The sequence below is a fragment of the Mauremys mutica genome, chromosome 2 (genome assembly GCF_020497125.1).
Source record: "Mauremys mutica isolate MM-2020 ecotype Southern chromosome 2, ASM2049712v1, whole genome shotgun sequence".
NCBI lineage: Eukaryota > Metazoa > Chordata > Testudines > Geoemydidae > Mauremys > Mauremys mutica.
In genome coordinates, this window is record NC_059073.1 from 274514596 (window position 1) to 274529853 (window position 15258).

General features: G+C 40.0%; 1 protein-coding gene across 3 annotated transcripts in view; it reads right to left on the minus strand.

The window, feature by feature from the left end:
* Positions 1-1581: 1581 nt before the first annotated feature.
* Positions 1582-15258, minus strand: part of DYNC2I1 (dynein 2 intermediate chain 1) — a 66167-nt gene continuing 52490 nt past the window's right edge. For all 3 annotated transcript variants that reach the window (XM_045004867.1, XM_045004864.1, XM_045004865.1), the window contains 8 exons: positions 14743-14856; positions 13551-13612; positions 7723-7774; positions 6142-6202; positions 5657-5756; positions 5262-5393; positions 2970-3193; positions 1582-1848 (listed from right to left, as the gene is read on the minus strand). In XM_045004867.1, coding sequence (XP_044860802.1) covers positions 1677-1848; positions 2970-3193; positions 5262-5393; positions 5657-5756; positions 6142-6202; positions 7723-7774; positions 13551-13612; positions 14743-14856 — 917 coding nt within the window. In that variant the 3' untranslated portion in view covers positions 1582-1676. The remainder of the gene's footprint in view (positions 1849-2969; positions 3194-5261; positions 5394-5656; positions 5757-6141; positions 6203-7722; positions 7775-13550; positions 13613-14742; positions 14857-15258) is intronic.

Here is a 15258-nt window from a genome sequence, read left to right on the forward strand (position 1 = left end):
TATAAGGACTAAGTGTTACTATTATTTGAAAGGAGGGACAATCAGCTCTTGAGCAATAGTGAGGTACAATTTCCATCCAAACCTCAATTTTTTAGTAGTTTATAACTTTTCTAAACATATTACTTTTGTGTTCAAGGTTTCCACAGCGAGTCTCACCCCGAAGGTTCAACAACTCCAGCCCAAAATTAGAAAAGAGCAATAAAAACAATTATTAAAGACAAATCCATCCTCCTCTCAATATAGAGAATTTGATAATTATTTTAGAATTATTTAAATGTAGCAATAAACAAGTAAATATCATTTAGTTTATGATGAAAAACCTTATATATTCCATTAGTCCAAAGAACATTTGGATTTTTGGTAAATGGAATAAGCAGATTATTTGCAAAGTTTGGAAAAACCAGAAAACATAAGGTCAGCACGTCCTAAGCATATGCATGTGAGGCTCTTAATTAAAGGACCTATTTAATGACTAGCAATTATTTTTGCAAATTCTTAGGGCCAAAGTCAGAAGAGATGGATGAGATAGTTTAAATCAGATTATTTTACACTCAGACTTCCTTAGACCTATTTATGCCTATTTACTGATGTGTAAAGGATTCTAAATTGGTGCAAATGGACATAGAATCAAAGGACTGGAAGGGACCACAAGGGTCATCTAGTCTAACCCCCATGTCTCCCTGGTTGCAGTCTCCCCATTCTGGATTTCTTGGAGGGTTCAATGCAGATGTAAGGATCCACCAATAAGGAGGAGGTGAGAATCAGAGGGGAAGGGATGAGGGAGGGCCATATCTCCCAGCAGACATTCCATAGGCAAGTTAATACAACCTGGGGCTGAATTAGTTCTTCTGCAGAGCCCCATGCATGCTGGGAACATCTATAACAAGGGACCCAAAGGTTCCGTGCCACTTGAGGAATCCCTGACAAAGTCATGCTGGCAGGGAGTATGAACAGAGATGAAGGCTGCCCAGAATCAGTGCAGAGGCATAGGGCCTCCTTGTGGATAGTCTTGCAAACCCAGCAGATATTGGGGTTCCACAGGGTTTGAGGGAAGGATGCCTCATTTCTTCTGCTAAGGACAAACTCCACCGAGAATGAGAGAATGCAGAGGACACTCAACAAAGGTAACCCTGTGTGCTTTTCTGGTCTTTACACAAGTATTTCCACGTCGGGGTATGGTCTAGCCTATGCAAAAATGACAGCTGTGGAGAGGCTGAGAAAGTTCCAAAGGTAACCTGAACATGGCAACAGCCTTTTATGTTATAGAAAAGTATACATTTAACTTTACACTTAGAATATAGTTTTCTTCAAAGTGCAATATTGAGAAGCAGCATATCACATTTTATAGGAATATAATTTCACTTTTTTACTGAAAAGTATCTATATATATTCACAATCTGGAATTGTGAACATTTATAGAAATTTTTCAGTAAAATATCTTTACATCTACGATCTATCTTCCTTCAGGTACAATATTACCAAGCTTTGTTCTGTCATTTTTATAATTAACAAAAATATCTTCTGTTGAAATACTGTATTGACATTCTTGTAAAATATATACAATATAAAATGCAAAAGCTCTTAAATTATAAATCTTTTTATTACAGTAATCAAATGAAAAATTCTAAATATAGCCAGCCATATTTGTACACGCAGAAAAAGACAATTTCTCTGCTTTATAAGGATTGTTGCAAGAGCAACTGTAGTTTTTCCGACTCTTCTGACTGAGGTAATGCCCACCTCTTCTTTACATACTGAATGTCTATTATTCCAGATTGTTTGGCCAATACGATCCCCAACAGACCATTTGTTTTTTCCGGTTCACCCAGTACAACCATAGTCATAACCCTGAAAGCAAAAGAGGAGTTTTTTTTTAAATTGAGACAAAATGAATGAAAATGGAAACGCTTGAAAACCTGTTTGTTTATCAACCCCAAATGTGTACTGGGCACTTCAAAAACTTTCTAATAGGAAATTATAATTAACTGAATTATCTGCCAAAAAACCAGGTAAAATGCCAGAAATGGAAATGTAGAGAAACATATTTTACTATGACAAGCAACAAGAAAATGACCAATCAGCTGCAGTCATTCACATACATATATTTTAAGGAGAAATTTGTATCTTGGTGCAATGCCTCCATGTGATCAAATGCCTAATCATGCTTTAAACATTAGTTCAAGTAAAATAGCTATTATTGTACAACATTTCAAAAATAATTGTAGCAGCTTTTAAAAATTACATTTGATACTGATTTTCCCCCAAATCTTACATAAGCCAGCAATCCTAGCCAGATTCTTATCAGGCTGAGTTACTTTATACAAAGTAATATTTGAAAGTAAGGGCAGAGAAGTAAAAGTTTCCTGTTCCCACTCAGGAAAAATAATCATAATTTATTTCTATATATATATTATATATGTATGCATTTTAATAGTATCCCTCTCTTCAACTCTTCATATTTTCCCTGTCTTCTTGGGGTTTGATCCTGTAAGGTGCTGACTGTTCTGGCCCTAAGTCAGCAAAACATTTAAGCATATGCTTGATTTTAAGCATATGAGTAATCCAGTTGACTTAAATGGGAACAGAATGTGACCATCTATAACAGCTTGATGCTGCAGCAGCTCCATGCAGAAAATCCCATTGATGACACTGTGCTTTGTTGTGATTTACAGAGACCATTTTCCTCTTCCCTGACAGTGTTAAAGGACCTTGGAATGGTCACTCCACTGTAAAGAGTCACTCACTGTAAGGCCTCTTTACACTGCCAGAGCAGGTAAAAAAAGTGTTTGTGTAAATAAAAATCAGGCATAATGCAAGTTTCTCGCTGACAGCAATAATAAATTCATGCTCTAATGGAGGTGTAAAGTTAAGCAAAAAAACCCCAACAACCTTTAACAAAAAGACAGATTCAGTGTTATGTTCCGATCTTACAACAGCAAGAAAAAGAAAAAGTAATTTAATTTACTTACTTATCTGACTGGATAATTTGTTTGGCTACAGGACACAAGTCGTTTTCCAGTAGATCCCAAATGTAAACAGTAGATGATGCATCCAGGACAAAAAACACAGCAGGTCTTGTGAGAGCCCACTGGAGGGCAATAACTGGCTGGCCATTTGTGCTGTCGTTCCACTGTATGAGGGGATGCTCTGAAGTCATTTGGTGCAATCTAATACTTCCATCTGAACAGCCAACCTGTACAGCAACACAAAGAAAAATCTTATCTGGGAAAGAAACAAACTAATTAAAATTTAAGTTACAATCCTATTGTTGAAAAGGTCAGTGATGTTGTTCAACTATACTGTATTTGGCTTTGGTCTTTAAAATACAAGCACAGTTATCTGATTTATGTGTCACTATAATACTTCAGTGTGTGGATATCAAGAATTACCCAATTTTTAATTTTTGGTATGATTTCAAGTTTCAGTGGTAACACCATACAGAGCATATTGCAATAACTCAATCTGGAGGTCACAAAGACATACTGGGATGAAATCTACATCAATAGGAAAATCTGCAACCTCCTAGCAAGATACAGACAAAATAACTCTCCTGGCTACGTCTACTGAGCCACAGGAGTAGCCAAGGATTCAAATGGACCCCCAGATTGCAAATCTCACTAAGGCCTTGATCCTGCACTACTGAAATCAATGGGAGCTTGGTCATTGACTTCTCTGACCGTCTTACCATAAATATATGGGTGACATTCAACTCTGTTGCTTTCATTAAACATGCGTAGATTGATGCCTTCGCTAGCTTAATTGTCTGGATTACAGCAAATTGGCTAAAGCTTATTCTAGACAAGACAATGGTAATGCTGATGGATAGAACAAAGTATCTGAAGGAAGTGATGAAAGGGATATCTGTCTCATCATTGAAGGTGTGCATGAATTGGGTCCTTAAGGTCTGATTCTGCCAAGCCATCTACTATCTTCCTCATTTCCTCACATACACATTGTAGAAGAGGGGAGAAAGAATAGAAATGTGCAGTATTCTGGAAGACAAAGCGCTTAGAGCAGATGATTCTCACTGTGGGTTTTCTTCAACAGGGAGGGAACAGGTGTCATAAAATATAACTCTGTTCTTGCTAGTGTCCATGAGAACCTCAGGTCAGCAATATTGAAAGTTATTGGCAAATCAAAAAGAATCAGCATGTCCATCCTTGTCCACTCTTATCAGACGGACCATTGTGTCCAGCATAGTCCTCATACCACATACAAGCCTAATGTTGGTCTGAATGGTGTGAAGGAAGTCAAATGACTCCAGCTGCTTTGCCACAACGGCCACAATAACCTTTCCCAAACAAGGATGGTTAGGTATGGAACGTTAATTGTCTATGCCACAAAATGTTTTTTTTTAAAAAAGGATTAACTGCTTTTTAATGGAAGTAATATTAATATCTCCCTAAATGTCCCAATCCCTTTTTCTCCCCACCTCTGTATGTGCTTTTACTAGCCACAGGTCCATCCAACGAGTTATAGGCTTAAGATTACATAGTACTTCCAGTACCACAATGAGCTAAATCGGCTAAAATTAAAGCAGGCTTCATTTTGCATTTGCTTTCATCCAAAATTACTTTATATTTATAGATTTGGACAATACAGTCTGAATCTGACCAAACTTATCCCAGACCAAGGTGGAAAATCCCATGGAGTAAGAACGTCAGTTCTGGTTCTGGGCAGAGGCAGTACAGAATGTGTATGTTTGTTGGCTAAATATCAGCCTGATTTACAATCTGTGCAATCCCATTGAAGTGATGTAAATCGGGGCAGATATGATATTATCATAGAGTAGTTCAAACATAACTAACATGGTAACTAGATATGAAATCCTATTGTAATCATTTTAAACTAGTGTTGAGTAAACTTTCAGAAGAGAAAGTTTGTGTCCAGGCTATCTACAAACGGGAAACAACTCAGACTGAGGTATGGGATAAGATAAGAGTGCAGAAACAGGTTACCTAGTTCATGATGCACCTACAAGCTAACAATGGTCCTCGTCTTAATGAGAGTGGGCAATACATTCTAAGGATAACCAGCTGTGCTGGGATTGTCACTCTGTTTCTGCAAGACAGCTGCTTTATCTCTCAGCATATGATGAGTTCAATCGCTAATATACAATACTTGTTTGCCACTTCTCAAGAGGGTTCTGAATTGGGAATGTAAATTGAATGTTATTACATGCGTCGAGTTAGAACTCTTAGAAATTCCCCACCCCAAATAATTTAAAATTAAACTACTGTTAAATAAAAAGCCTTCCATACCAAAAATATTGGCTTTCCAAAAGGGGAGAAATCAACTGCATTAGCTCTTATTGATCTTGGTCCACCCTGCTGGGGTTTGAACAGCTTTGGAGGTACTCTTAAATCATGTCTTGCACCATGACTTACCACACCCTGTTAATATAAGAAACAAAACAAAAACAAATCATCTGTATCATCAGCATTAATATTAAATAAAAACCTATGTATGGCAATTTACACAGAGCTACTCCACTTAAAGATCATTACTAATTAGAATAAAACTATTTTTAATAATTTCAAACAGTAAATATTTACATATGTAGTCCCCATATAATTCCAAAGAAAATAGACAGCTTTTATCATTACAGTAATAGGAGAGGAGAGAATAATGCAATGAAATTTACAACGTTACTCACAATGTCTGTTCCAACAATGAAATGATTAGGATTAGAAGGCAGAAACTTAATATTCAGTGTTTGAGGCTTCCTCAGGCATAGGATATCTTTTGGGAAAAGGCTGAGGAAATGCAAATGAAAAAGATAATATAAATAACCAGGAACTGTTCTCCCAAAGCAATGCAAGTATATACTGCATCCTGGTGACTACAACAACTAGAAGGTGGTACTGGTTCTGAGTGTTAAATATTTGTTTAAAACACTGGGCCACATTCATCTGTCTATGCACAGTAAGAGGCAGAATGTAAAAACTTTAAACTGGAAGGTCTCCCATATTTTAACACGTTAATGGACATCTCTGGCAAAAGTGTATATTTTCAACATAATGAACTACTGAAAATCCTGATCAATATATATTAGATAACAATAATGTCCCCAGTTCCAGGGGAGAATTAACTCAATGAGTTATAAATACACAATTTAATGGATCAATACTGTATTCTTACCTGCTATTCAACTGAACAGTAGAGCTATGTACTAACTTTACTTTCCCTCCAGGAATTAAACCTGAAATGATAAATAATTATTCTTTAAACCAGGGACTCAAATTTCAATAAAATATCAAGAATCACATATCATTGTTGAATTAAATAGAATGTATTAAAATAACTATGTTAAAACAGAATTAAGATCCCAATTAATAAATACAGGGAAGTTCACAGTTAAAGCATTGTCCTTAAAGATGAGACAAGATGAAATGTGTTGTTTAGAAAAATTATTGGCTACAGAATTCAAATCCTAAAAAGGTGTAATTACTGTTGGAAGTGGAAGGAAGAAGGGAAAAAAGAGAGAAATGGACATTTTAATTCTAAAATTATCACCTCTAGAACTTCAACTGAATTACCATCTGTATTAGTTCTGCCGGTCTTCTCTTTTTGATAATATGCAATATCACATCATAACATTACTATACAAAGACCAATGATGGAAATGACACATTTATATCATTAGGACCATTGGTAATAAATACACCTTACACAGTAAAGATAACATGTAATAATATTACCAAGAACACTGCTACCATACTGTATTAATTCTAAAAGAGAACTGCACTGGCAACTGAATTTTTCTTATTGTAAAGGAACATTACAAAGAGAAAAAATAAATGCTGGGGCTGGTATGCTGAACTGGCACAACTGTGTTTGACACAACTCCATAGCTTTTAAACTGCACATATCTACAGATACACAAAATATCCAGATTTAGCGAATTATGCAGCTTCGCAGTGGTACAGGAGCTTATGAAACTAAAAACTTCATCCACATTTTTACTGCAGATGTGCAGACACACAGTCTTATTATTATAAAGCTTATAGATTTATTATTAAATGTGATGTTTTTAAATAGCATGGGGTTGTTTATTTGTTGACTTACCAGATAATTAGTCCTTACTGAGTACAAGAGACATATAAATGATGCAGTTTTAAAAATTCAGCCTTCTTTAAGCTATCGATAAACATAAGTCCTAATTTGTTCAAAGTGGAAAACATGTATTTTCAGATGACCTGAAAATGGCTGAATGTATCTTCTTCAATTTTGGGAGGAAAATGTGATTTTTGGTCTGAAACCAAATATAGCAAGTTTCAGCCACAAAAGGAGAGTCTTTGAGACAGTTATAAGAATGAAAATTGGGGGCTGCTTTGGAAGTGAAGTTACAACTTTGACTAAAGCTAAAGGAAGAGCGGGCGGATTGATAAGGATATCTGTTCCAGTGAGGATGAAGGAAGAACTGCCAGAGAGCTTGAGAAAGGTGTAAGAAATGAGGTGCCCCAGAAGGGAAGAGCTGGCAGAGCAGTAAGGGGATGGCTGTTCTGATAGCAGGGATGAGAGAGCTCCCAAAACACAATATATAGACCCAAATTCAGATCCAGCTTCTGCATAAACGCAAAATGGCACGAGCGCTCTCTTCTTCCTACAAATTCCCAGAGCATTCCCTCACTGACTGAACTGCCTCCCAATGACCTCTTTCTCCCTTCCACACAAAAACAGATTGCTTTATTAATTGATCCTCTCATGTATAGTACTTACCTAAATCACTTTGTGAACCAGCCAAATCCACTTTTTGTAATTCAACTGCTACCTAAAAAAGGACAATGATTCAAAATGAGCAAATACTGAATATTAAGCAAACCTCCACTGACATTCTAGGTTCCCTGTCACTCTGAGCATCCCTGAGCATCTCTGAGGCTGGCAGACCTAGTACTAGCTCATGCGAAAGTCCCTATGTCTCAGCTGAACACTGTCAAATATATAACTGGAATCAGTCTGGCTCACCTCTGTGCTAGTATAGGTATTAGAACTATAAGAACGTGTTTAGTCTTTATTGAATGCTTGTGAATTGCTGCATGCATTCATCTCACTTATAACATCTGTATTCCATATTGTAAGGTAATAGTTGAGTGGTTGTATTGTGAGCCTCTGTGTAAATCACCAGACATGGGAGAGACATTAATTAGTGTGAAGGGCTGCTCTTCAACAGAAGGTGTTACATCCTTTCCAACAGGAAAGGTCCATCAATATCAGACAGACTATTGTGAGATGTTATTAAAGAGGAGAAAAGCCATTTGTTGTTCTGCTCTCTCCCACTCTGCCCATGAAGATGAATCATGCAAGTTGATTCCTCCCATCAACTCAGTTTGCAGCTCAGAACACTTGGCAGGAGGGGGATTAAAAACCCTGATCAAAAGGAACAAGGTACCTCTATGCTGTTTGGACTTTGGGGGGCAAAGTGTTTCTAGGGATAATCAAGAGACCCTCAGGTGCTTAGTCTGGGTTAGCTCTAAAGGACATATGGATCTTGCTGATTATAGACACTTCTATTACCTTTTGAAACTTAAGATTGTAACTCATGTGTATATAGGTTTACCTGTTTTAAACTGGTAAATAACTCTCATGTTTACTTTTCCTATTTAATACATCTGTATATAATATTGTCTTTGGTCTGAGATGTAAGGTACAACTGACCTGGGGAAAGTGACTGGTCCTTTGGGACTGGGAGAAAAATCTGAATATTGCTGTGATTCTTCGTAGAAGGGATCATCTATCACAAAGGTAAGCTCACCTGATTGGTAAGACAGATCAGAGTACCCAAGGGGATTGTCTATGACTCCATGTTAAAGCTCTTATAGTGCCTCAAGAGTTTACATTTGATAATTGGTTGGTGAAATCTAAGTATAGAACTCACAACCAATTTGGGGTTTGTGCCCTGGATTTTAATAGTCTGCACTGAGATTGGTATTCATGCACTTGAGTCACTGCAGGCTGCGTTACAGTATCTATATCAGAACTGAGACTAACATTATAATGACAGTGTGTGGATTTTCTGCCCTGCTCTGTTCCTTTTGCACTGCTCATGCAGAAAAATGGAGGGTAGAAGAGAGGCTTCAAGTCCCCTGCTGGGGATTCCCTGGTGTGAGGCAGTCACCAGTGGGTAGGCAGCTAGCAGAGACAGTTCCTAAACTACGCACCCCAGAGACCTTGGCACAGGGAGCATGTCAGGGCAAGGAGGAAGAGTAGCTGAAGTGTGATATGTTCCAACAATCCCTAGCTGATAGATGGAGACAGTTGTCAGCTGGAACAAGTTAGAGCAGTCCTTGGGCTGCTCTAGCCTATAGCTGGTATGTATGGGCAGGGAATCAGGGATGGCCCTTACCCTACCCCCCCAATCACATGCTGTAACCAAGGTAACCTGGACGTAGCAGATAATTTAGCCCTATATATTTTTTCCTCTTGTTAGGCCCAATCCTGCTCCCCATAAAATTAGCAGGAGCTTTGCTGGGTTTAAACTGGTTATACAGAGATGAAATGCTATATATCCCCTTATTAATCCACTAGTTCCCCAAAATTAATCTGATTGCAATAATAGGACCTAGCAAACAATAGGATTAGTCTGATACTTAGGATAAAGTAGAAATATTTCTAGTTTATCAGAATTAGGATTAAAAATTGACAAGAAAAAGATACTTCAGCACATTAATTAGAACAGTGGTTCTCAAACTATTGTACTGGTGACCCTTTTCAAATAGCAAGCCTCTGAGTGCGACCGCCCCCTTAAAAATTAAAACCACATGTTTAAATATTTAACACCATTATAAATGCTGGAGACAAAGCGGGTTTTGGGGTGGAGGCTGACAGCTTGCGACCCACCATGTAATAACCTCGCGACCCCCTGAGGGGTCCCGAGCCCCAGTTTGAGACCCCCTGAATTAGAAGGTAGTAGAAAGACAAATATACGTATCATCCACAAAGTGGGGTTACTAATCTGCCTATAATATTTTCTGACTAGGAAATCAATACATTACCACATCTTGGCTATTCTTTGTGTAAAAAATATTTTCAAAAGATTGAAGATGCCTCCAAGATGCTATAAGTGTGGCTTCCCACCTCAGTTTCAGTGACTGATTGTCACACCTATAGTGATATAAAGTGAATGAAGTGGGTAGGCAAATGTGGATCAACAGAGATTTCCCAAGAAACGGATAAATGTGAGCAAGGTTCCCATCAGGCAGCACTGCTGATTGATTTGACCACATAGATCACATACCTATTAATATCAAGTATCAGAGGGGTAGCCGTGTTAGTCTGGTTCTGTAGAAGCAGCAAAGAATCCTGTGGCACCTTATAGACTAACATACGTTTTGCAGCATGAGCTTTCGTGGGTGAATACCCACTTCTTCGGATGCAAGTAGTGGAAATTTCCAGGGGCAGGTTTATATAGGCAAGCAAGAAGCAAGCTAGAGATAACGAGGTTAGTTCAATCAGGGAGGATGAGGCCCTGTTCTAGCAGTTGAGTGAAAACCAAGGGAGAAGAAACTGGTTCTGTAGTTGGCAAGCCATTCACAGTCTTTGTTTAATCCTGAGCTGATGGTGTCAAATTTGCAGATGAACTGGAGCTCAGTAGTTTCTCTTTGAAGTCTGGTCCTGAAGTTTTTTTGCTGCAGGATGGCCACCTTAAGATCTGCTATTGTGTGGCCAGGGAGGCTGAAGTGTTCTCCTACAGGTTTTTGTATATTGCCATTCCTAATATCTGATTTGTGTCCATTTATCCTTTTCCTTAGAGACTGTCCAGTTTGGCCGATGTACATAGCAGAGGGGCATTGCTGGCATATATTACATTGGTGGACATGCAGGTGAATGAACTGGTGATGGTGTGGCTGATCTGGTTAGGTCCTGTGATGGTGTCGCTGGTGTAGATATGTGGGCAGAGTTGGCATCGAGGTTTGTTGCATGGATTGGTTCCTGAGCTAGAGTTACTATGGTGCAGTGTGCAGTTACTGGTGAGAATATGCTTCAGGTTGGCAGGTTGTCTGTGGGCGAGGACTGGCCTGCCACCCAAGGCCTGTGAAAGTGTGGGGTCATTGTCCAGGATGGGTTGTAGATCCCTGATGATGTGCTGGAGGGGTTTTAGCTGGGGACTGTATGTGATGGCCAGTGGAGTCCTGTTGGTTCCTCCACATGGACTCCTCCTGAGGGTCGAAATGACAGTCTGGACCTATACATTGAATGCTTCCGCCGACGTGCACAGGCAGAAATTGTGGAAAAACAACATCGCTTGCCTCATAACCTAAGTCGTGCAGAACGCAATGCCATCCACAGCCTCAGAAACCATCCTGACATTATAATCAAAGAGACTGATAAAGGAGGTGCTGTTGTCATCATGAACAGGTCTGACTACCAAAAGGAGGCCGCCAGACAACTCTCCAACACTAAATTCTACAGGCCACTTCCCTCAGATCCCACTGAGGAATACACTAAGAAACTGAACCATCTACTCAGGACACTCCCTACACTAACACCGGAACAAATCAACATACCCTTAGAGCCCCGACCAGGGCTATTCTATCTACTGCCCAAAATCCACAAACCTGGAAATCTTGGACGCCCCATCATCTCGGGCATTGGAACTCTCACTGAAGGACTGTCTGGATATGTGGACTCTCTACTCAGACCCTATGCCACCAGCACTCCCAGCTATCTCCGTGACACCACTGATTTCCTGAGGAAACTACAATGCATTGGTGACCTTCCAGAAAACACCATCCTGGCCACCATGGATGTAGAGGCTCTCTACACAAACATCCCACACGCTGATGGAATACAAGCTGTCAGGAACAGTATCCCTGATGATGCCACAGCACAACTGGTTGCTGAGCTCTGTGCCTTTATCCTCACACACAACTATTTCAAATTTGATGACAATATATATCTCCAGATCAGTGGCACCGCTATGGGCACCCACATGGCCCCACAATATGCCAATATTTTTATGGCTGACCTGGAACAACGCTTCCTCAGCTCCCGTCCACTCACGCCCCTTCTCTACCTACGCTACATTGATGACATCTTCATCATCTGGACCCATGGGAAGGAGACTCTGGAAAAATTCCACCACGATTTCAACAGCTTCCACCCCACCATCAACCTCAGCCTGGACCAATCTACAGGGGAGGTCCACTTCCTAGACACTACGGTGCAAATAACTGATGGTCACATTAACACCACCCTATACCGAAAACCTACTGACCGCTATGCCTACCTTCACGCCTCCAGCTTCCATCCCGGGCACACCACAAGATCCATTGTCTACAGCCAAGCAGCATTGAGGTACAACCGCATCTGCTCTAACCCCACAGACAGAGACCAACACCTACAAAATCTCCACCAAGCATTCTCAAAACTACAGTACCCACACGAGGAAATAAGGAAACAGCTCAACAGAGCCAGACGTGTACCCAGAAGCCTCCTACTGCAAGACAAACGAAAGAAAGAAACCAACAGGACTCCACTGGCCATCACATACAGTCCCCAGCTAAAACCCCTCCAGCGCATCATCAGGGATCTACAACCCATCCTGGACAATGACCCCACACTTTCACAGGCCTTGGGTGGCAGGCCAGTCCTCGCCCACAGACAACCTGCCAACCTGAAGCATATTCTCACCAGTAACTGCACACCGCACCATAGTAACTCTAGCTCAGGAACCAATCCATGCAACAAACCTCGATGCCAACTCTGCCCACATATCTACACCAGCGACATCATCACAGGACCTAACCAGATCAGCCACACCATCACCGGTTCATTCACCTGCACGTCAACCAATGTAATATATGCCATCATATGCCAGCAATGCCCCTCTGCAATGTACATCGGCCAAACTGGACAGTCTCTAAGGAAAAGGATAAATGGACACAAATCAGATATTAGGAATGGCAATATACAAAAACCTGTAGGAGAACACTTCAGCCTCCCTGGCCACACAATAGCAGATCTTAAGGTGGCCATCCTGCAGCAAAAAAACTTCAGGACCAGACTTCAAAGAGAAACTACTGAGCTCCAGTTCATCTGCAAATTTGACACCATCAGCTCAGGATTAAACAAAGACTGTGAATGGCTTGCCAACTACAGAACCAGTTTCTCCTCCCTTGGTTTTCACTCAACTGCTAGAACAGGGCCTCATCCTCCCTGATTGAACTAACCTCGTTATCTCTAGCTTGCTTCTTGCTTGCCTATATAAACCTGCCCCTGGAAATTTCCACTACTTGCATCCGAAGAAGTGGGTATTCACCCACGAAAGCTCATGCTGCAAAACGTCTGTTAGTCTATAAGGTGCCACAGGATTCTTTGCTGCTTATACCTATTAATAGTTCTGCCTTATTGGAACGTTGCGGTGTTTAGGGAGCCAAGTCATGGCATTTCTGGGAGAATGACAATAAAATGGCTAATGCTGCCACATTTTTCGAAAGAAACTCTTACCTAAAATCTTGGAAATGTGAAGGATGCCGCATTTTTATAGAAAAAAATTATAATTTCAAAAGTGCAATATTCCTGCTTTTCATACATGTTTATTTACTCACCCACAGATTGAGAGTCCCGTTTTCATCCATTGAAGCTATCTGGAATGACAGGCCTGACATTTCTAGGGGGAAAAGTATACTGATACAGTACTAATAACAACTTACATTTACATAGTACCTTCATCCTGAATTATACCAAAGAGTTTAAATATTTACCAAACTGCTATATTAACTATGGGCCCTATGCAGCTCTTCTGTGTGCTGCATAACAGAGAGGAAAGTGCCCTAATCCCATTAAAGGAAAGAAGAGGAGTCAAACTGGATACTCTCTTTTTCACCACCAAGTCCAAGGTTGCCCTTCTGCACCTTTCTACATGTTTGGGTTCTGCAGGGATTTGGGGGCAGAATGAGAAGTGGGAATAGGCCAAATTAGATAACAGCTGGACTGTGCAGAATGCTCTCCTCTGGACCCTGTGAGTTTTAGAATAATAATTTGCACTTAGTACACCTATGTCTTCTACTACATACCCTGGTGGAGTTTGGGGCAGCATCAAAAGTAGCATGTTTCCTGAGGTAGCAATGTTTCTAGGGGAGGTGGGTCATTAGGCAATTTAGGGTAAGGCAGTGGTCCCCAACCTTTTTGTCTGGCGGGCGCCAGACGAAGGACTGTGGCGGCGGTGGAGCATCCGCCGAAATGCCGCCGAATTTCTGCGGCATTTCAGTGGTGACGTCTCTCGATGACATCACTTGTCGGTATGACTCACCATGTTGGGGACCCCAGGGGTAAGGGTACAGAAAGAGGTGCCAGGATCAGTGGCACATTGCAGGTGGTATCAGAAACAAACCTTTCCACAGATTCAGATGGTATCACCTCTTAGCTGAGGGATAATATTTGGCAGAAACTCCGTAAGGTTCACCTTATGGAGTTTTTTGGGCCATCTTTCCCCATCTTGTGCATTTTACCATGGGAAGATACAATACTGCCCTGCATACAGGGAGCATGACAGAAATGCACTCACATTTGCGGTAAAAGAGCATACACTAACAATGCATAATAGTTTAGGGCAGAATATGAAGAATAATGCTGTATCCAAATGGAAATACAGGGGACTTTAAGAAGGCAGAATGCAGTTAAGAATTGGAATTTGGCTAGGACTAGAGATTAATACCCTTGAAAAATGTCTAATATAACAGCTATTAACTTAAAAGAAAATACCACATTTATTGATCCTTCGGAGAGCAGTTCACATACCTTCTTGAGAAGATAGGTGTGAGAGCCCATAATTATGTTCCTTACAGACAGATGTAGAGACAGGTTCTATTGCCAGTACAGGATATGTGTGGTTTAATGAGGAGAGAACACCATCTGTGGTTAAGAAATTAACAATCACTGTACTATTTTCAAAAACAACAACAAACCCTACACATTTTCAGATTATTGTTTTAGGATTTAGTGATTACTAATCAGGAATGGCAAATAATGAACTTCATCAAAAATTCAAAACAACTCTGCAAAATATAGTTCTTAAGTTAACAAAATAGTAGTGGTAAATTGTCTTCTATTATTTGTTTTTATTTTTCACAATACGAAACTTTGCAGCATCATTTGCACCACGGCTTCAGCCATTTCATTAATAAAAACCTGTTTGTCCAAGGGTTTGTCACTCTGCTGTTAAAATTTGCTCCATACCTAGAACTCGGTCAAGGATGAAAGTTTATGGAAAAAATATGAAGAAAATTTGTTTGAGTATTTATGCAGTTACATGAC